This window comes from Phyllostomus hastatus, unplaced genomic scaffold (genome assembly GCF_019186645.2).
Source record: "Phyllostomus hastatus isolate PE091 unplaced genomic scaffold, TTU_PhHast_1.1 phas_scaffold_501, whole genome shotgun sequence".
Taxonomy (NCBI): Eukaryota; Metazoa; Chordata; class Mammalia; order Chiroptera; family Phyllostomidae; genus Phyllostomus; species Phyllostomus hastatus.
In genome coordinates, this window is record NW_025334033.1 from 55,527,479 (window position 1) to 55,550,941 (window position 23,463).

General features: G+C 38.7%; 1 protein-coding gene across 4 annotated transcripts in view; it reads right to left on the reverse strand.

Moving 5' to 3' along the window:
- Positions 1-4,319: 4,319 nt before the first annotated feature.
- Positions 4,320-23,463, reverse strand: part of CEP128 (centrosomal protein 128) — a 349,655-nt gene continuing 330,511 nt past the window's right edge. For all 4 annotated transcript variants that reach the window (XM_045823801.1, XM_045823799.1, XM_045823798.1 and 1 more), the window contains 2 exons: positions 13,813-13,924; positions 4,320-6,418 (listed from right to left, as the gene is read on the reverse strand). In XM_045823801.1, coding sequence (XP_045679757.1) covers positions 6,291-6,418; positions 13,813-13,924 — 240 coding nt within the window. In that variant the 3' untranslated portion in view covers positions 4,320-6,290. The remainder of the gene's footprint in view (positions 6,419-13,812; positions 13,925-23,463) is intronic.

Here is a 23,463-nt window from a genome sequence, read left to right on the forward strand (position 1 = left end):
AGTTAAAATTAAAAATTTAGCACTGACCACCACTGTTAATTTGGAACACTCAAACTAACCTCACGAAAGACTTCTCCAATGGAAAAAATGGGAAACTCTTTCCATGGTACACATTGGCTTTATTGGCTGTGGTCTTACTCAAAGCACAGAACGAACCTTGGCCAGCAGCGTGAGGTCTCTCAAGCTTGCAGCTGTTGGGAGGAGGCAGCTCTGCCAGTGACTTGGGGCAGGAAGTGCCTCGTTAGAACTGATGCATCTATTTTACTCAGCTCAGAAAAAAAGAAAGGGGCAAAAATTCCTAGGTTTCTCCAAACTTTTTTAACTGCCCAACTTCCCCAAAGCCACCATGTTAGATGGCTATTTGACTACCGGTCATGGACAACCTGAGCTTCTGTTTGATGGGAAGTTTTCAAAATGCTAAGCCATAAATCAAGCCTGAATCTCCACATTACAGCGGGTTTAGTGATGGCACAAATGAGACGGAAATCCACAATGACAGACAAGCACAGGGCACGCAGACTGAAAACTCTCTGAAGGGAGGCCACTTTGCATCCACGCCCATAACGCTAGCCGAAGTCCACAAAGAACAGGAAGGTTCAGTGAGTCTTTCATCAGGGATAGGACTTTGCAGTACAAACCAAGTTCAGCAGGACGTCTCACAACACTGCCTTCCAGGACCCCACAGCAGATACAGGATGGAGTGCTACTGCAGCTTTTTCTTTCAAGTGTGCTGTTTAAAATGTACGTTATTGAAGGCAACCCAGCTTCCTCTGTGTTCATATCATTTTACAGAACTCCTGCCATCCTTCATTTCCTTATCCAGCTAAGTGCTCAGCGACAAGGGACAAACAAAATCTAAACTAGCACTACCACTGCCCTAGGGATAACCCTGAATATGAGTTATGCAGAATGACCTGATAATAGCTAGCTCCAAGAACCGAAAAGAGAAAAAAAAGCTTGCTAAAGGGGTATATTAGACATTTAGATTTTAAATCATATGTACAACATGACACACATTTTCAGAATAAGATAGAGAAGGTGACTAAATAGGTTCTCCAGATAAATGAAGCACATAAAAAAACTGCTCTAAAAATTAGCTGAGAGCCAGGACACAGGGATGAAGAGAAACACGCTTGTTTTACCAAGAGTAAGTAGCCTTTCACACCTGGGTAACAGAGCAGCCCACACCAGGAGGAAAAAATTGTGTTTCGTCTATTAATCTCACTAAGTCTCTAGGGTTGCCCTCACCCTGATGGCTTAAAATGAACGCACAGGACAAGCAAGCAGGACTCCAGGCCACGGGCTGGCCCAAACCAAGGACACAAAGTTGCTTCCAAAGACCCTTGAGCATTCAACTGTGAAGCCCAGAGAAAGAAATAAAGGAGAGACACTAGAGGGAAACATTTGCAATTAAAATACAGTATTTCAAAAACAAAGAGAGATGCAAGCTCTTGAAGCGCAAGTTTTTGCATCGTGGGCCCAGCTGTTTGGGGCCTTTAAAAGCCATTTGAACTCTTGGTGGCTTCAATGACTCAAAAATACACCTGCCTCCAAACTGAAAAATTTCTAAGGAAACAAACAAAAGGAAACTCTAATTGGATGGAAAACCTAATACTATAAAAATAAGACATCCTTTTTATTTAAAAAAATATGATTTTAAGAAAATACTAAATAGAATTTAAAGCAGACTGTCAATTAGTGACTAATGAGAACATAATATTACCCTCCTTTCCCTCAGAATGATATTTTCTTACTTTTAAATTACAACATCTGAACTGTTGGTAATTTAACATCCACTAATTTTATTCTAAAAAATATTGCTTCAAGCCAGTTTTATGATCTTTTATTTCCAGTGAAGTATACAGCTAAGATGACACACTGTGCCAATATCTGAGGCTAAATTGTGACTTTTGTTTTTACTTAAATATTCAGTCAAAATGCTTTACTGAAGAATAAAAAATGAGTGGGTGTCAAGCTGTGGGAATCCACTGAGAGATGATAGGAGACAGCGTGGGCATGAAAGTCCTGCATCTGCCAGTTCGAGAAAAACAGGGAATGGCAAGTAGTGCAAATGCGACTTTTTAAAACATAGCACATTCCTATTAGAATCGCTATTCTATTAAGATCGATGTGGCATGGCTTTATTTTGGCTGTAGTGGCATTTTTTTCCCATTTCTCCCTTCTATGCTCAACAGCATAGGAGTCTACCTTTTCAAAGGAAGAGTTCACTGGATTATATATTGCTTTAACTATCCTCCTGAAAGGGAACTAACAAACTATGTTTAGACACTCAGTATATTCCTAGAGAGAGCAAGGCAGCAAGTTCAACACCCATGGTTGTCACATGACTTTGTACTACATCAGAGTCCAGCTATGTTACAAAGAAAAGATACCCCCAGCTACAAAGGTATTATTCTTAGAGTTTCAACCGTGAGAGTAGTAAAAGACATGTGACACTTAAACCCTTTTCTAATTGGCTGGTCCTGACAGATATGCAGATGCCCCAGTCTACCTTTTTGTTGTGGTTCTAGAACTATTAAACTTTGGAGGTCAACAGTAGGGGTTGACCTGGTAGAACGCCGAGTGAGCTGGGGTGGCTTTTGATTTAGGTAGGATGTGAGCATAGGCATGGACTGAGCAGGAGAGACTCAGATGAGGGCAGGCCAGGTTAGAACTTGAAGGTCAGCTGGTTTCACCAGAGCAGAGCAGATTAGTTTACTTTGTTACTAATCAAAATCACGGGAGACTTCTGTGAAATTTGTTTGGGGGCTTGGAATGTACAGTTCTGCTTCTAGACGTAAGCATTTTTCCTGGCCTTAAAGTAGATGTGTCGTGTTTAGTACGGAAGTGAAACTAAATGGAATCTTTCATGGCTTAAATTTCTTTTCTCAAATAGGGATAAGTTGATATGTTTTTATTGCTAAATATTTGAGAACTTGAAAGTTGAAAGATGTAACTATTTTTATATTGAACTTTAGTGCATGAAATGTCTTTATATACAAACTTTCCCAAATTTACTTTCCAGCTTAAGGTTCATGGTTTAGTTTTGATCCAAGAAAACCAGATGCTTTCGTGAGGACAGCTTCTTCACTATAAGGCCATGAAAATCACAAATTTTCTGTTTTGTTTTGAATGGAGAGAAAACACTGGGACAGTTTGTTTGTGGAGCAGTGGAAGAATCTAAGAAAAGGAATCACCAAATGATCATTTGCGTTCTTGGCTACCGTATCACGTGTAGCTGGGGTTACAGTATAAATCCCGAGTAAAACAATTCGAGATATTTGCTCCTTCCTACAAAAAGAGTCTGCTGAAAAATTTACCACATAACTTTACGTAAGAATTTGGTCCCACTTAAAACAGCATTTGTTATTTAACTATAAGGTTCAATGCAGATTAGAAAAAATGTAACAATTACTGTGACTCTAAATGCACTTTACATATCACTGACCCAAGCCTCAAAATGGAAAATGTATTTACCACAGTTGAAAGGAGAAAAATGAAGAAAAATAGGCTTAATTGTTTTCTTAGCTAAGTAGATAGGCATTTTTTATCCATGTAACCTTTAAATCCAAATGCCTTACACTGTTTGGTTAAGCTACAGATTTTATCTCTTCATTAGTAAAAAATGTGTAAACTACTGTATAACACTAAGAAGACAAGTCATTGGTTCTGGGAAACTGGCCGTGTAAGATGTTATTCAATCTGTTTCCCACCTTCAAAGCAGACACTACTGCACTACAAAGTAATGAAGACCTTAGCCCATGGGAAAAACATCACGCCAGATTTCTCCCAGCTGTTTCTCCCCTCTGTGGCCTTCAGTGACTTCATTGGAAGCTTAGTAAGTTTAGAGAGAAAGATGGTCAGAAGATTCAAAGTTATTAAACCAAAAAAGTCAATCTCCAAATTAAGTCTTGGACCAGGCTCATTGTAAGGATAAGGCTTATTATCCCATCCAGTGTCCCAGGGCTACAAGCAATATGGCTGACCAGCCTCAGCTCAGATGGCGCTGGTATCACCTGCTCTGCTGCCAGAGGGGTAAGTAAGGGAGGAACAGCTGCTGACGTTGAGATGTACAAATCAGGCTATTAGTGTTTTCTTAGCATTCTTTTTGATTTCTAACTCCAGCTTATGGGACTGCAAGAGACAGGAAAAATCTTCCGACAGGTCCTTGGATTTAATTCCATATAAACAGAGGGCCAAAGAATTTCGACAACACATTGCTCTCAAAAAGTTGACTTTGCCTTTGAAGTTCTTGTGTGTTTCATATTTAAAGTCAGACACCTCCATTCACCCAACAGTAAGTAGTGTAAGACCTGCAATAATGTGACATAGTGGCTTTATTTTATTTTTCAGATTTAAAAAGGTCTTTCATAAGGTCTCTCTCCATTCTGTTATAAAACCATCAGCTAATATGTTTTCAAGGGTTTGCCAAGTAAATAATCTGAGTTACCTTAAACTTTCAGGTCTCACTGTTTTGACATAATTTTTTTTAAATGACCACAGATGTGCTAATAATGGTTTAAATTAGTTCCTATTAAACAGAATATACTGCGTGAAGTTCCTACTAATACATTAGGGTAAAGTTTTCAACTGTTATCTGTAGGGTTTGAATAAACCTGTTAATTTTCTTCCCAGATCCAAGGTGACAACATATTGTGATATTGGTCAAAACAGCAATGACAATACTGACACAATTTCTTAATAGCCCAGATATTACCGGAGAGTGACAGAGGTTATGTGCTGCACCAGGGTGTGAGCTGTTCCTTCAAAAAAAGACTATTCTTGCCAAAACCCCATAGTGCTCATTAGCACATTAACAGCCTGAAGTCCTGAGATTAGACAAAACCAAACCAAACCTCTTTAATGTTCTGTAATCCAGAATTTTGCCAGCTAGCCTGGGCACAACACCCCTTTTCCATGTAATTCCTCATGCCAAACTAAATTTGGGACATAAACACCTCCTTTTATGTTTTGTTTCTTTTTTTTTTCCTTCCTAGCACAATGACTGGCCTCTAGTAAGAACTCAATACAAGCTTTAGGGAATGAATAAATGATAACATGCATGCCTGTACTCTCAGGGGTCATGTAGTTTGCATTATGTAATTTGGGGGCATAAAACAGCTTCACCTTCTGTGGTAACTGTAGCATTTATGTTCATGGAATGAGAGTATCACATCTTCTGCATATCCAAATATTCTAAGTTAGGAAGACATATCTTGAGTGGCAATGGAAGCCTCTTTATGATAGATGAGAAATCTAACAAACACAAAATGTGATGCACATTAGGAAGGGATTGCTTTGTTGTCCTTGCCTCTGTGCAGAATTTTCCCACCATGACCCAATGACGATTTAGTGCCTCGATGTTTACCATTATTTAGCATTGAATAGAAATCTTTCTCCACTGGTACGTCGGCATGTAATGACGATAAGTTCTTAAAGACACCTTGATGTTGGAAAAGCTGAGATGCTGAAAGTAGACAGATAGTACCAAATCATATGAGGACTCTCGCAGAGCAATCTCATAGACACGGGAGTTTGGTACTATGATTTTGGTCAGAGTAAACCAAAGATGGTCCAGGACACAACTGAAGTGATCACAGTGGGATATTTGGCCACAAAAAGACAAATAAATAAACTGTGCAATGAATTCTCTACAGTGCTCTACAATTCAGATAGCATTGTAAATTAAATTCTTTATTGCTACTTAATATGGGTCATTGGAAATAATGTTGAGATACTGCATGTAGTAGCAGACTGCTGAGATGATGAATTTAACAATCCTGTGCATTTATAAAGTGAGCTAATATAATATTTGCATATTTCCATGGCATGCTACAACACATGATAATTTATTAGAAAGAAAGCACTTTAAAAAAATCAATTGTATATAAATATTCCCTGAATCTAAAGTGCTGGCAAATTCAGCCTCAAGGGGAATTCATTTTCCTCCTGTTTAGCCAGCCATTTTTGAAAGACTTCAATTATAAATCTGAATTTTGGTTGGAAAGATGTGGCTGAGCACACCTGAAAAAGAAAATGCAAAGTGAAAAATATCACTTTCTTTGCTGGTGCAAGTTGCCAATAAGTTAGTTGTAAGTCATCCACAAGCTGACATTATTTGGATTGGTTTAATTGTATCTTTCACAAGGACCAACTGTATTGTTATCTTAGTTGATGTTTGGCAATGCTGAAGAGCATAAACTTCAGACATGTCTGCCTGATAATGTGGGCCAGGTTGCAGCAAGGGTGGATATGCTATTGTTTGTAAAACACTCATGTAAAGCAACTAATTACATTTTGCTTTTTTTGCTTTCGTATTCCTCCTTTTTGGATTGTAGACTTGTTCCATCCATTGGTAATCTTGTCGCATCTTCCTTGATTGAAGGTGAATTGGGAGTAGACATTCTTGTGGTAAATGCTGGTGAGGTAAAAAAAGAGAGAGAGAGAAAGAGAAATAAGCCCAGCTGAATGCAATCCCCAGGCTGAATAACTACATGAAACCATTGATTTCATCTAGTTTCCTCTAAATTTTACATGGCCTAACAGACCTTCAAATGTAGGAATAAATTTAATCAGTGTACTATATTTTCAAAAAACATTCATGTGGTTTAATTTGGGGGAGGTGGATTTGAAGTGTCGAGAGTGGAAGATGTGCGTGGTCAGGACATAATGATATAAAGCACACAGACTTTTGGAGGGAGAAATCTTAAGCAACTCCTTTTTACAGAATATACTTGGTTACACGAAAGGAAATTGAGACTAGATTTGGAATCTTCATTTACTTGTTTTCTACCACCTCTTACCATCTCTTGTGAGTTCCAACTATGTGAGATCTTCCTGCGTGATTTCTCATCTCTGATGCCTGCCCGTCCTGTACTCTTCTCCATCTCAGAAAATGACATACTCAATCGCGTAGTTTCTCAGATCTGGGCTCCTTCCTTCCTTTGTCCTGCCTGTTCCACCCATCCAATCTAGGAGTAAGTTCTGATGGTTATGCCTCCAAATTCACCCGAGTTCTTCTGCTTTACACCATCACCCCAGCCCAAGCCACCATTTTCCCTTTCCCTGTTTCATCTTGCCCCTTTCTCCACACTTGTCAGAGCTAAATCAGACTAGGTCATTCTCCTCCTTATCCACACCCCCTACCCTACCTTACCCCAATGGCATCCCAGCAAACTTAGAATAAAATCCAAACATCTGACTTGAGCTCCACTGGGACCTCCTCTCTCTCTCCTCTTCTCTCTCTCACTCACTTGCTCAGTGTCCCCTCTCTCTAGAGCATGTCCCTTTCTTCTCTGGGTCCTTTGCGCTTGCACTGCTCCCTCTTCCAGTTCTGTTTTAACTCAGCTGCTGCAGCTGCTGCTTCTTGCCATTCAGGTCTCAATCAACTCAATGGTAACCTCCTCCGAAAGACATCTCCGGATCACTAATTTAAAGTAGCGGTCCTGTTCCAGGTATCTTCTACCATTTTGTCTTGATTCCACCAATCACCATGTTAAATTGTTTACTTGTTTACTACCTATTCCTTCCATGAGATGAGGTGACCCTGCCTGTCCAGTTCACTGCTGTAACCCCCTGAGCCAAACAGAGAGCCTCATGCATAGCCTCTTAGTAAATGTCACCTGAACAAATGAATATAAAGGAATTTGTAAGAGTTAGCCCATTGGGAAATTTCCAGTTGCTTTCTACAAAGTACCTTGTCAAACTGCAATAATCCCAATTATTTAATCCCAATGAACCCAATTATTTAAAAATCTCTGGCACCTAACTGGTCAGGGAAAAGATAGTCACACAAAAAAATCCCTATCATGTAAAATGAACCTATAAAATGGAGAGACAGAAAGGCTGTGCTGTCGTGAAATAAAATCATTCCCCCAAAATAAAACAAAATATTTTTTTTTCTTATCAGTACTGTGACACTTTTCCTGTCATAAAGCCTTGGCATTTTATTCTACACGTTCGAGGACAGGCCACGTGTGAAGCGTCCACTCAGCGTCAGCTGCGTGGGTCCTGAAGCACAACGCAGGAGGGAGAAGGGAGTGCTGTTCCTGGGGAGAAGGTGGTTTTCATCCGAGGGACTTCAACTCCCACGACAGGCACCTCATCACGCGAACTGAGAACACTTAGCTTTTCTTTTCCTTTTATAGCAATGAAAACTGAGGTGAGGAAGTGAAATAGAGTTCTTTTTTTAGCAACTTTCATTGATTCACTTTTCTGAGACTATCAAGCTAAATTAATAGGCATGATTCACTTCCAATGTCTATAATAATCCTCAGATAACATTTTTCCCCTATGAAAAATCATCCTGTCTTTTGGGGATCATTTATTTACTACAATAAACATCATTTACAACAGTTTGAGAATTACAGAAGATTTGCCATCAGCATGTCTTCTTACAACTCAGTTTAGAGGTACCAACTCCACAACCATTAGGCATGTTCATCTCAAAGGACTCGAGAATTGGAGACGTCATCACATCACTGCAGGCCTCACTCGAGTCTGGTCTTGAGGCCTGTCCTGAAGTGTGTTCCTTTAGCCTAAAAGGAGCTATACGTGGGAGACCAGTGGTCAGTCACTACTTATAAAAAGTAAAAATGACGGTTTCAACAGCTGGCATAATGAGTCTCTCTTACTAAGCTCCCACTGTCTGCAGGCTGAAGGGAATGGAATCCAAGTCTTCTGAAAGAGTGTCCTGAGTCACGGCCATGACTTCTAGCCAGCCAGGATAAATTTGGTGGTAATCATGGCCCGAAATAATGGATTTCTGTGTTCCCATTTCCAATGGTAATATGAATTTACAATTTATACATTTCTCCCCTTCCTCCTGGCAGAAGGAATCTACCTTTTCTTGAATCGACCTGAACTACACAAAGCTGACATAAATTACTATTTAAAACAAACTTTCATTAATGCTGGGTCATTTCAGAGACCACAAATTACGCAGTATTTTCCCATTTCCTTTGTTTTTTTCCATGGTCAGTGATTCTACGCTTCAGTTTGGTCACAGTTTGACAGGGCACTGCAGTCAGCAGAATGAATGCCTCAGCGTGTGCAGCATAGACAAAAGGGTCTCGCCCAGTACGGACCCCAACCGAGTGACAAGGAGCCCGTCCTGCGGACCCATGGACTCATCATGCCCGCCTCAGCCCCTACAGTGGTCCACGCCTCACGTCTCCATACAGGTCCAGCTGCTCCAAACTCCAGCCCCGGGCTTCCGTGTTCGGAAGTTAACAAGGAAATCAAATGCTTGCTAGTCACACATAAAAGCTGGGATTTTCTTAATAGCATTTTATTTTAATAAGATTCCTTCTTTACCCTTGGTATACATCATAAATATATCAAATAGCACCAAAGGGCTACACGTTGTGGAAAGACCGCAGTCTCTCGCCCCATCCCTCCCAATCCCACAATCCCGCTCCCTAGAGTCAACCACAACCAACTCTTTTAGACTTATTTTTCTGTATTTACTTCACTTTTTGTAAACAAAGGAAGCTTATATTGCTATTTTCTGATTTATCATTTTTAGACCTCTCCACACCCACCCATTTCTCCTCGCCCCATTCTCCCTATATAGTTACATCTGAACTTCAAGTTATGTCAATAGTGAGTATTTATATTACTACGACTATGTAAACACAGCTCACACAAACTTAGTAGGTATACTATAAAAATGTTTCTTTTCTTGCTCAATTTCTTCCCTGGAATTATTAATTGACTCATGTTTTATTTTTGTTTTTTTTATTTGCTCTTTCTCCATGACCACCCTTAATTGTTTCTAATAGCTCAATTAGATCTGCTGTATTTCTATTAGTAGTTTGTTTCTGAAGTGCTCAACTGAAGCAAATAATCTATCAATTCTTCTCTGTGTTTATTTCTCAAAGATTTTCCCGATAGAATCTTTTTTTTCTTCCTTCAATGTGATAGAACAGAAGATGAGTGCCCAGATTAAAAGGGCCCACCAAGTAAGTAGCTTGTAAAGTAAATAAGACAAGACCCACTGGGAGGCATATCATTACAAAACTCTGGGATTAAAAAGATCCTAGAAGTTCCCAGGGCTGAGTAAGCAGTTAGTGGTGATGGAGAAGATTACTTCAAAGGAGTAGGAGTCAAACAATAAAGACAAAAAGTTTTCAACAGTAACATTGGATTTTGAAAAATAATAGTGCAATCACTTCAGAAGTCATTTTCAACCTAAAATTTTATAATCACTCAAAGTTTTCACTAGGTGGAAAAGAAATCCATTTTTAGAAATACAAAGACAAAACAATCATCTCCCTGTCTTTTTTTTTAACATTTTATTTATTTACTTTTAGAGAGAGGGGAAAGGAGGGAGAAAGAGAGGGAGAGAAACATCGGTGTGTGGTTGCCTCTCGTGTGCCGCCCACCAGGACCTGGCCTATAACCCAGGCAGGTGTCCTGACTGGGAATCAAACCAGTGACCCTTTGGTTCACAGGCTGGCACTCAATCCACTGAGCCACAGCAGCCAGAGCCCCTTTCATTGAAACAAGCAGAGAAAGGCACAGGGTCTGGGATCCATGGGCATCAACATAGGAAGAGGGGGAAGGAAAGTCTCTGGAAGACAGCAGGGCAACAGGTCTTGCTGGGTGGGCCTTGTGAACCTGCCCTCTTCTGGCCTTTGTTCTGCCTTCTCTGTTCTCTTATCCTAAGGCCCTCACTAATCAGGTATAATCTCTCTTGAACTGATTTTCTAAATATTGGGTTGGCCAAAAAGTTCATTGGTTTGTTTTTCTTCCCCCTGTGATGGCTCTGGTAGTGCTTAGTTGTCTTTAACTTCATTTGAAACAATTTTGTTAGATTGTATTGTGAGAGATGTCATATCAATGTGCATTTAAAAGAAACTTATCAAAATTGGTGAATTTTTGTGTAGCCATTTTAATAGTGAAGAGGAAAGAAAGTATGCAACATTTTTGACATATTATGCTTTACTATTTCAAGAAGGCTAAAAATGCAACTGAAATGCAAAGAAAGATTTGTAAAGTGTATGGAGAAGGTGTTATGACTGATCAAATGTGTCAAAAGTGGTTTGTGAAGTTGCATGCTGGTGATTTCTCGATGGGCAATGGTCCATGGTCCGGTAGGTAGACCAGTTGAAGCTGATAGTGATAAAATCGAGTCATTAATTGAGAACAATCAACATTATACCACACAGAAGATAGCCAACATACCCAAAATATCCAAATCAGTAGAATAATTGGTGAAAATGAAAAATGTGTCTTTTATGGAAAAGAACATAATGGACTTTTTGGCCAACTCAGTATCTTATCTTTTCTCTCCAATTGCCCCATTCTTTATTTTTTTTTTTGTCTACTTTCTTTGTGATTTTTTCAACTTTGTTTTTCACCTTTCTAGTTTAACATTTTAAGTTTATGAGACTTCTTATCTTGTGTTCCTTTTTCTTAGCATCCTGCTTTTATTTTTAATGGATGTAATATTTTCTCTTATACCTATGAGGGCATTAATGACACTTTTAAAGACAACTTCAATTCTCTGTATCATGAATTTACTGAAGGCACTGTTTTTCTCTTTGTTGGAGTTGACATCTCTCCTTTGTGATTTTAGAAGTTTAAAAGGAGGTTAAAGAAAAATTACAGAACAATTTCTATAAATAAGCCGACATTGTTTGTGATACACAAATGGAGATGTATTCAGGGTGATTCTAATCCACTTATAAAACACCACGTTATGAAAAATATATAGAAAATTAAAGTTTCATTAGAAAAGCAAATAAGAATAAATGTGACTTCTATAAATAAGTTTAATTCAATAACATAAAATGTTAAGAATAAGGTGTCTATGATTAAATTTTAGAAGTATCCTGGGAAACATTTAGGTAGGTATGTGAGAAAAATCATAAACAAACTTGTCAAAAAGAAGTTTAAAACAAGGCTATGAATTAATAATGAATTAAATAGTGTATCGATAAAGTAAACTAAGAAGGAGATTTACTTTTGAAGCTATTTTTTACAATATAGGCAACAGCCATTTTTTATCCTAGTTATGTTCCCAGTGATGTTTTCTTCCTATTCTCATTTAACTGTGTTCTAGAGGAACGAATGGCTGCCTGTGAGGAACAGATCTCTGAGAAATGACCACAGCTGCTCACGAAATGCTGCTGAGTGGAAAGCTGAATACAGTTTGTCTCACTGCCTGTCATAATGGTAAATAAAATTCTAGAAGTCTTGATTGTTCCCCCCTAATGCCTTCTAACCACTTTCTTCCAGGTGCCTTTTTGGAGTCACAGCGGCACAGCTCAACAGGAGCGGAGCAACGGCTGGTGTGCTCACACCGGGGTGCTGTTGGCTTCCCGCGCTTGGCTACCTTCCCAGCCGGGACAGCACGTCTGACGGTGCTCTGCCCCCACCTCCTCCTCCACGTTTACATATATCACGCAGATCTGAGAAAATGTTCCGTTTCTTAATATGAACAACTTTCTTAAGGGCCTATGTATATCAGATCCGGAGGTACCAGAACCAGCCTGAGAAACAATCCACAGTAAGGGGTGGCTGTCTGAATGGAAGACCAGAGGGTTTATGCAGATATATAAAATCACTTGCTAAAAATGGTTAAGGCAGGAGAAAGGAAATGCTTAGCTTTTGGAATAACATAATCATGATGTAATGAAAACCAAAACATTATCAGAAACTGATAAATATTTATTCAATGAATCCAAAAATATAAATCAGCAAAAAATGAGAGACCACTTTTGGATTTGACCTACTTCCTTCTGGTATATTTTGGTATTTTATTTCACAGCAACCTAGATTTTTTTAAAAATAAGAACATTGTCAGATTGAATGGACAAACTCTACGCTCATAGTAAATCAAAGAGCTAAGTGATTATTTAAATAACCCACTAAATAACAGTTGAGTCCCAATGGTTTGGATAAAAGTGAACTAAAAAAACAAAACACCAACTCATATACTCATTCATCTAACGTTAACTGAGCATTCACTATGTGCCCAGTACTAAGCAAGATGCAGAAGAAACAGTGGTGAACAGAGCAGACATTGCACCTGTCATCATGGATTCAACTCTGGAGAACAGAGGAGTCAGTAAAAAAAAGAAAATAATAATAATAAGTCACCCAAACAACAAATAACTCCATAATTATTCTCAGAAGGGTTTTAAAGAAAAATGGTAATGTCCATCGTGGACACTCATAACAGAAACCATACTTAAAACTTTAAGTTCCATGGCTTCTTTAAGGGCATTAAACACAAGCTGAAACTTGAAGGGTAAGTCGAGTAGGGAAGGGGCGGGAGTGGGTGGTGGGAGGTGCTGTTGTGGGGCAACAGACCACTCACATCTTGTTGGTGTGGATGACGTTTTATCAACATTTATACTGTATTCACAGCGTGAAATGTAGCCTGTAATCATATTAACATCCTTATTCATTGCGAAAGATTATGTATTTCTGAACAGTTCTATGCAAAGGTTTTCTACTTTTTGATGATCTGGATTTTATTATGATATCCTCTAACTTCCTTTGCCCACTCATCCACAGTTACCAGTGATCTCCACACAAAAATTTTGCTTAAGATTATTACCTTGGGGGATTTGTTTCAAGTTTTTCTGATAAGGGTAAGGTCTACACAAAGGGGATCTCATATGTATCCGTACTAAACTGAGTAATATTGTAAATGTACTTGGGGGGGCATTATTTGTATCTCTTTCAAACACACAACGTGATTATTACTATCATGTGCTAACCTTGCATTTCAATCTTTCCATTAGCTGCATTTCCTTTTTCAATCCAATTTAAAAACGGGTACAGGACTTAATTACTCACAGTTAAAGTGTGAAAATCGTGGACTAGACAGGAAGTGACCGCGGTCCTGCCAGGAGGAAGAGTGATCTAAGCCATGATGAGCATGGGAACTGTCGGCGAAGGTCTGGTCGTCCTAACGAAAAACAGAACAGTGCAGCATTTCAGTTCACTGATTACAAGTGTAAGAACTGAGATTCACTTAAACCTACTGAAAATGAAATTAGACCTCAATATACCAGCTAGGCTATACCATAATTTAATATAATTATAACCCCTGTAAAAAAAATAAAATCTGTGCATGTACAAGAAAATTTTTTTAAAGAGAAGGACATCACCCATAGCCATTAACAGCATGACATATTTCTTTCCAGTCTTTTTTTCCCTGTGGGTAGGATTTGTAAAAATTGTCATAAAACTCAGTGTCCATTTATTTACATTCATAATATGAACATTTCTGAAGTCATCATATTATCCTAATCTTTACTATTTGGATTACTCATATACTATCTAGTGGGTATATTTACTATATTTAGCTAGCATAGCATTCTTTACTGAGCATTTAGGTGGTTTCCAATGTTTTATTCCTGTAAATAACACTGTGAAAAATATGTCTAAATATATAACCTTTTCCATATTTAGGACTATTCCTTGTGACAAATTCTTAGGTGGAAATCTGGGTCAATAAAAACAATTCAATGTTTTAAATACAGTGAGCTAGACTGCTTCCCATGATTATATTACTTCTCTTACTCATTCAATAAATATTTAATACATAAACAAAAATGAACACAGAGAAGGTGCCTTTCCTCATGGATTACATGAATGTGTCCTTTTCCCCAAATCTTAGCTGAAAATTGGAATTATAACTTCAAATAATTTTACTAATATGATTAAAATTAGATGCTTTAATATATTTTTCTGTGACAGTAAAGTTGTAACTTTTTTTCTCTTGAATGTTTTCTAATTGTTTACATAATTCATTTTTTTCTTTCTTTTAGTCATTCATTCATTCAGCAATAATTTATTGGGTACCTACTATGTGCTGATCAAACCATAAACAAAACACTGAGGTATATGGTCATGAAATTTTCCAGCTTGCAGAAAAGAATGGCCTTAAACATAATAAAATAAATGACAATAAAATGAAAAACTGTAAGTGCTATGAGAAGAAGAATAGAAAATAGTAGGAAACTACATTTAGAATTGTGGTCCAGAAGGCCCCTCTGGGAGGTGACATTTAAAGCCGTATTTGAATGCTGAGTATAAATCAATAAATCAGCCAGGTGACAACTTATGGGTGGATGGTGGGAAAGTTGGAAGTAAGGGGAGCGGAAGACAGAGGTCAGGGAACGGTGACCCAGACACACGTGAGAGTGCTGAGGTAAGAAAGTGTGGTGGGTTTGAAACACCGAAGGCAGGCCCCACGGCTCAGGAAGACTGAACCTGGGGAAAGAGGTTACAATGAGATCCCAAGGTGAAATTTGGATTTGGGACTTTCATTCTTACATAAATCAGAAAGTCGGGGTTTTAGGGAGAGGAATGACGTGCTCCGATTTATATTTCTCAAAGATTCCGCTGGTCTCGGAGGAGGACAGCCTGGAGCGGCACAGGCGCTGGCATGGGAACAGCAGCTAGAAGACTGCAGTCGAGGATAACTGTGGGGTCAAGGGAGGGGCGGGGATCAAGAACGCTGCCAAAGATTCCAGGTGTGACAACTGCGGGTCGGGGGGGCCCAAACGGATTCCTCAAGCACGGCCCCATGTCCAGCAGAGCCTCGAGCAACAGGACAAGCTGCTGAGGTAGGCGGTGTTCTCCATACCAAGTACCAAGTTTATATTGTATTTTATTTTTTTGTGGGCTAAAATCTTATTTATTTTTATTATTGTTCAAGTACAGTGGGCTCCATTTTCTCACCACCACTTTCCCCTGCCCCTCCCACCCCACCTCCCACCCTCAATCCTACCCCCCTTTGGCTTTGTCCAGGGGTCCTTTATACGTGTTCCCTGACGACCCTTCCCCTTCTTTCTCCCATTATCCCCTTCCTCCCTCTCCTCTGGGTACTGTCAGTTGGTTCTTTATTTCAGTGTCTCTGGTTATATTTTGCTTGCTTGTTTGTTTTGTATTATGCAAATGCAAAAGGAAGACCAAAAAGGACATGTTGATATACATTTGCAAAAAGCCCCTTTACTCTGCTCTCATACGGTTTACGATCGTTATCCTTCATGTACCAAAAAGGGAGTTCAAGTCTATTTAAGAAGGTGGCCCTCAGGTTTTTAACCAAGTGATTTACGGGGATTTCACAAGAAACCAGAAGCCATTCGCTACAGGACTTTTGAAAAGGAGGGGATATACACTGTGTCCCAGCGACAGGACTTTTGAAAAGGAGGGGATGTACACTGTGTCCCAGCGACTGTGGAAGGAGCTGGGCCTGGGCAACTGGAGGCAGGGCAGTGGGCCTGGCTCTCACAGTTCGGATGTGGAGTTCCAACGGCCTGGGCAGAGCTGGAAGATGCACAAATGAAAAGAGAGTTACTTTATTAACCAGTGCTCTCAATCTCCATTTAATCGTGGCTTTTATATGAAGCATGAAAGAGAAAAGCATAAGGAATGGGGTTCCTGGTAAAAGCTGCTTTAGCGATTATGAGACAATAAGAGAAAGGAAAACTTAAGGGGACACAAACACACTCACATTTTGCCCACTGACATGCAGGCTGGGAAAGGCAGTGAGACACGCAGGTGGGGGCTGCAGGAAGCAGACGGGGCAAAGACAGCCTCACAGCACACTGGCCGAGGAAGGGGACACTACACAAAGATGTAGAACCCTACTCAAAAGGCATGGTTTTAAATTTCTAAAGCAAAATCAACTGGAATGCAAGCACAAGTTACAACTTTCCTGTTCACAGAAAAAGAATTAATTTATAGTTTTAATTATAAAACCAGTTTCTTGGCCCTGGCTGGCATAGCTCAGTGGATTGAGTGTGGGCTGCAAAACAAAGCATCACAGGTTCGATTCCTAGTCAGGGCACATGCCTGGGCTGCAGGCCATGGCCCCCAGCAACCGCACATTGATGTTTCTCTCTCTCTCTCTCTCTCTTTCTCCCTGCCTTCCCTCTCTAAAAATAAATAAATAAAATCTTTTAAAAAGTGGAATATATAAAAAAAAACAGTTTCTTGGCATATGACAGTTGAAATATGGCACTGATATTTCATTTTTAGCAAATTTGGAAAATACACAGAAAATTGAGAAGAGAGTAAATAATACAGCAAATTAGAAATAAACCTATTATAGCCTAGGTTAAAGGTAAATTTTTTCTAGTTCTCATAAATAACTTTATAAATTGAGATCACCATTTGTTGACAATTTTTTTTTCTTTTTTGGTATAACATTATATATGGAAATTTTCTGTTATCATTATCACCATTATAGTTAACCATAGTTTTATTTTACTAATCTCCTATTGTTGGAAACTTAAGGTTGATTTCACTTTTCTATTATACATAATCACTTAATAAACATACTGGGGCATGAAGCTTTGTCCATATATTAAATTTGTTATCTCAGCACATGTTCCTGGAAGTAGAGCTATTGGGTGGCACATTGTTAGGCTGTTTCTTTGCATCTGTCTCATCTAAGTTATTAACTTTATTGGCAGAGCTGTTTATATGTATTTCCTAATTATCCCATTAATGTCTGTAGAAATTCTAGTAATGCCTTTTCATCCCTTTATTGAAAATTTGTATCTTCTCTCTCTTTTTTCCTAATCTGGATAGAGGCTTTTAATATTATCAATCTTTTCAAAAATTCCAGTTTTGATTTATTTCCCTCTTTTTATAGTTTCTATTTCATTAATCTCTGCTCTTTAATATTTTCTTCTTTTTACCTAATTTAGGCTTGATTTGCTCTTAACTTTCTGGTATCTTTTTTTGTTTTTAAAGATTTTATTTATTTATTTTTAGACACAGGTGAGGGGGTAGAAAGAGAGGGAGAGAAACAGCAGTGTGTGGTTGCCTCTCATATACCCCCTACCAGGGATTCCACCTGCAACCCAGGCATGTGCCCTAGACTGGGAATTGAACCAGCGACCCTTTGGTTTGCAGGCTGGTACTCAATCCACTGAGCCACACCAGTCAGGGCAACTTTCTAGTGTCTTAAGGTGGAAACTTATATTATCTATATGAGAATTTCTTCTTTTGTAATATATAATTTAATGTAATAAATTTCCCTCTGAGTACTCTTTATCTGAATCTCATAAGTTTTAATAAACAGCACTTTTATTTTCATATAGTTAAAATATTTTCTAATTTTTCTTTTTGGGTTCTGCTTTGACCCACCCATGGGTTATTTAGAAGTATGTTATTCAGTTTCTAAATATTTGAGAATTTTCCAGATATCTTTCTGTTATTGATTTCTAGTCTCATTCCATCGTGGTTAGACAACATACTTTGTATAATTTCCATCGTCATAAACTTATTGAGATTTGTTTTATCGCCCAGATGTAGTCTGTTTTGGAGAATGTTTGACGTGCACTTGAGTGTGTGTGATCGGCTGTTTTTGGGTGGAGTGTTCTACAAACGTCAGGTCGAGTTGGCCGATAGTGTTGGTCAAGTCTTCTATAGCGTCAGTGATTTCCTCCCATTGTTCTATTATGTACTGAAAGAGGAATGCTGACATCTCTAGCTGTAATTATGAATTTATTTATTTTTTCCTTATAGTTCTATCATTGTTTGCTACATATATTTTGACATTCTATTCATAGGTACATAAAATTTACAACTGTTGTGTCTTCCCCTTAAAATCGTTGACTTATTCCACCAGTCACATTTTTTTTCACATATACAAAATGAGGCTTACCTCTGATATATCTTTAAGTTCCAACATTTTATCAGTCTTAAAAAGACTGCCAGAATCCAACATATTACCCTGAAATGCAACTAATGAAATGAAACCTAAATGGATACTCTAAAAGAAAAATATTTCACAATTCTTTGAACAATCAATATACTGGAAGGTGAAAAAAAATACCTTCATGTCTTCCAATTATAAAATGTTGTTCAATTTGTGGAATTTCTATAAAAGTAAATTTTGTAAGGTGATCATAAAGTGGGTTTTTTTGTAGTTCTTACCTACCCTTTAATCAAATACTTAAATATTAAAAAGAAAGTATTTCTTAAAAATGAAGATTTTTTGCAATTTTAGCAATCCTAGCTTTTGCTTTTTACCAATTCTTATATCCTTAGTACAAGGACCTATTTTTATTGCTGTCTTAAGTCTCAACAAGCTAGTTAGCCAGAGTTCTCTGCAAAAATTCCACTGGGTGAAGGGACTTGCATTTTCTAATATTTTCCCTGGGTTTCTTCCACTTCTCTTTCATAACCCACATTGTAATTGGTTTCTTAAAAGCTGTTCCAACCTGACTAAAATGTCTTTGCTAAACTGATCTCTAATGATTAATATTTAATGACGCCCACCAAGGACTTTTCTCTCAGGAATATTATAAGTTCAAAGTTTATAAGACAAATGATACATTTAATTTTTTAAGAAAATTCAATTTATCCAACCCTTCCCCTGGAGAGAAGGAAAAAACATTTATGTGTTTCTGAGTCTGTGGCAGAAATGTTTTCCAGAATTTGTCTCCACACTAACAAGATACTGTCCCTCCATCTCTTCCCCATTCTTTATTCCCAGTTCCCCATCAGTGCTTGAAAAAGCTTACCCTCCTCCTCAGTAAATTTTATTCCTGTTTGAAAGATAAATCTGGGCAGACGGTTTACTCCGAGCCTGCCCTCCCTATCTGCACGTGCATGGCTGCCATTTTAGCTTCTAACCTCCATGAGGGCGAGCGAGGCTTTCACTGTCTGTTTGTTCTCATCTACCCATCCTATAGCCCACAGTTTGGCCCAGGGCTATTGGCACTGAGGAACTCAAAATGGTCAGATTCACAGATGTTCATTTTTCTTGACCAAAGTACAGAAATGAAAGTTTGCTGCAGTGAAAGCCGGGAAATAGAAGACTTCCACTCTCACCTTCTCTGTCTCCGCATGTAAAGAAATCAGGATGCTGGACCAGGTCCTCTCTAAGTCTTCTCGGCACTAACATTTTATGATTCCAACCTATCTGAGCAGAACCACTAAACCACCAGTACTTCTAACTATGCAAACTACCTTTACCACAAGAAATCCAAATGCATACCATGATACTATAAACCCAAAGCCACACTCATTCACAAACAGACTCATGAACATACTGTGCTAGATCAGGCCATTGGATAAATTTACCTTTATCTGGTTAATATCTTCTAATATAAAATTTAATAATCCTAGCAACTCACTAATGAAAAGGATCCTACTCAGTTATTTTTTAATTTATTTTTATTTTTTTAAGTCTACTTCAGACACAGCTCTGCATGGCTTTAATCCACACTCAGAAACCATATCTACTCAGAGTGGGTACAAATTTGCCATCAACAAGGATGCTCAGAAGAATGTGCCACTGACCTGACAAAGGCAAAGGTCCAAATATGTTTTAACGACGGTGCTGCATTGGACTTGGTGCTTATTCTCTTAAAGTCACAATTTTAAAGGAAACATTGATTGTTTACATGAATATGTTATCACATGAACATAAACTAGGAAGACATTTACTTGGTATTTCTTGTGCCTTTAGTATCTAGGATTTTGAACTTGAGATTATTAAACATGGTATCTTTATAGATGAATTTCTTCAGAATCCTTTCTTAATGCTTTTGAGTAAACTAATGGACAGAGTGAAAGCAGGTGGCTTGTTAAGGGACCTGGGTTTGGTAGGGCGGGGCTCAGGGAGGTTAAAAAATTAATGCACTCATCTAAGAACCCATACTGATTTCCCAAATAAGCACTTTTGATCCATTGCTATTTTCAAATTTTACAATAAAGGAAAATCCCACTCATCTGGCAACCTTTTGTTTAACTTTTAAAGAGCAAAATGAAATCAACCCGCTAAATATTATGGCTGGCAAGTCAGCCTTGGTCACTTCAAAAGAATAAAAATCTCTTCAGATTTTAGCATGATTTCATTGCCTACCAGGTTTCATATGTGTGAAATTTTTGTTAGAATTTCAGAAAGCCTAAAGCTGGAAAAGAATGTTTAATCACCAATTATCAGGTGTGTGTTTTCTGCGTATTCTGGAGTCAAAGACTAGCCAGACACTCTCTGCCCTCAAAAGCCGTACCATCTTATAGAACAGCATTTCCCAATTTCAGCACTCATCTGTAGTCATACTTACTATTTCCTTTAAGTTAACTTACAGAATAGCTTTGCACCCTAAGTCTCTAGGTGAGAGGCTTAAAGAATGGCAAATTGGCTGAGGCTGGGGGAAGCATACAGCTATATTTGCACAGCAGTTGACATACGATTTCTTATCGCAGCAAGGAGAGAGGTGGTTATAAATGAGGTAATCTGGGTGTTGTGCGGTTAACTCTCCCTCAAATCCCACCATGTTGCCACTGTTATTCCCAAGCAATGTTTGTAAAGTTACCTGAATAACACGCTAGTGACGTATTTTAATAGTTATTAAATAAAAAGCACCTACAATCTTGACCTGCATCAGGAGTTATGTACACCATGCGTTAGAAGTTACTATTGTCAAGATTTAAGGTATGTACAGAAGTAGTTGACCTGAGAGAGAAAGTGTAACGGCCATTAATTGCTCTGAGCAAAGTATAAACAACTCAGGAAGAGCCTCAAAGAGGGCGAAACAGCTCCCAGGAGCAAAGCGTACTTAATACCAGACACATGCTTGCGCTGAACAAACATGACAAAGGGCTTTGGCAAACTGCGCTTTCATAAACTGCTGCTGAAAGACATTATCAACACTTCCTCGCCCGCCTCATCTCGTCCTATAAAACATCTGCTTCTTTAAAAAGAACTTACGTACCAACTCTTCAACTAAAAATTGAAAATCATGAGTTTCCCTTCAGGAGGAGGAAGGATGGGAACAAAACATGCCTTCTGTGATTTTACTAAAACCCCCTGCTAATTAAGACCATATATTTCGTATGGGTAGCGAGCACAACATGCAGGTAGCAAATGGGGATTTCTTAAACAAAACCATCTCCTCCGTGAATTCAGATTAGTGATGCCACACTATGGGCTGACTTTGGAAACAGCTGGGACAGCAAGGGAAACTGTTCCACAGAGACTTGGTTGGGCCTGACGAAAGGGAGGCCATGACATGCTTCTGCTGTGGACACAAAGACAGACACAATGTGTCAGGCTCGGCTTTAAATTAAATCCTAAATATAAACTTTTAGATTAGACTTTGTCCAGTTACTCAGTCAGCTTAGAACAACATTACATTACACTGACCTGACTGGTGTAACTCAGTGGGTTGGGCATCGTCCAGCAAAGGGAAAGGTTGCTGGTTCGATTCCCGGTCAGAGTATATGCCTGGGTTGTGGGCCAGGTCCCTGACTGGGGCTATGCGACAGGCAGCCAATCGATGTTTCTCTCACACATTGATGTTTTTCTCCCTCTCTTTCTCCTTCCTTTTGTCTCTCTCTAAAAATAAATAAATAAGATCTTAAAAAAGAAAGAACAGTATTATATGATGCTCTCAGCTATTGTGGACCTTGGTCCTGCTGAGAAGCCCAATAGGTTTCTAGAAATCTGATAATTTCTGTTCTGCTCATTTCCATGAGAGCAAATCGAAGGACACAGCTCTCGCGTGGGTTGCAAGAGAACCTGACTTCCTGCTAACCCCTCCCTCCACCAGCAGTGTGGTCAGAGTGGACATCTCACTGCCTTCCTACATCGGCAGCAACGTGAGAAGCCAGTTCCCAACATGGTTCTCCTATTCCGAGAGTTATTTGTCTGTCAACAGTAATACAGTCAGGGTTGTACAGCTGTAATGCTAATGGCCACTCTCTTCCAAAGAGATGGGGATAAAATATTTCCCTGTACCTTGTCATCACAAACTGTTTTTAAAAAAGACTTTGGAGCTCCTTTCTTTTCTTTGAACTCCCACTGCGGTCGGTCGAGGTCTCTGCAATAGCATTTATCCCTTTCTCCTTTGCATGACAGTTATTTGTGGGGAGGCTTTGAATTCCTGAGGCTTTGGTCATGATTTTTCCTATTATGCCATTCTCTTTAGCCCTGGCGGAGTGCCTGTATACAGTGGAAACTCAGTTGAATGTTATATTTAAACAACAACAACAACAAACATGAATATTCTACAATTAGAATGGAAGCTCCAAGAAGGTGGGGATTTTTGTCTATTTAGTTTAATGATGTGAGCCCCATGCATCTAGTAAGTTCCTGGCACATAGCTGACATTCAATGAATATTTGTCAAATGAATGGATAAGTGTTATGATTTTCCAAAGAGCTTAAGCAGTATTTTATTTGATTGGTAAATAAGGAAAAAGGAATAATTTCTATATGTGCAAAAGAAGAAAGGCTAGATTGGTAATTTCTCCTTTCTCTGGACAAGGGGGTGGCAAACTTTTTTCTAGAGAGCCAGAGAATAAATATATTAGACTTTTTGGACCATACAGTTTCTCTTGCAGCTACTCAAGTCTACTGTTGAGTGTGAAGGCAGCCATATACATTATGAGAACAAATGAGTGTGGCTGTGTTTTAATAAAACTTTATTTACAAAAGCAGGTGGCAGGCAAGATTTGGCCCATGGATGACAGT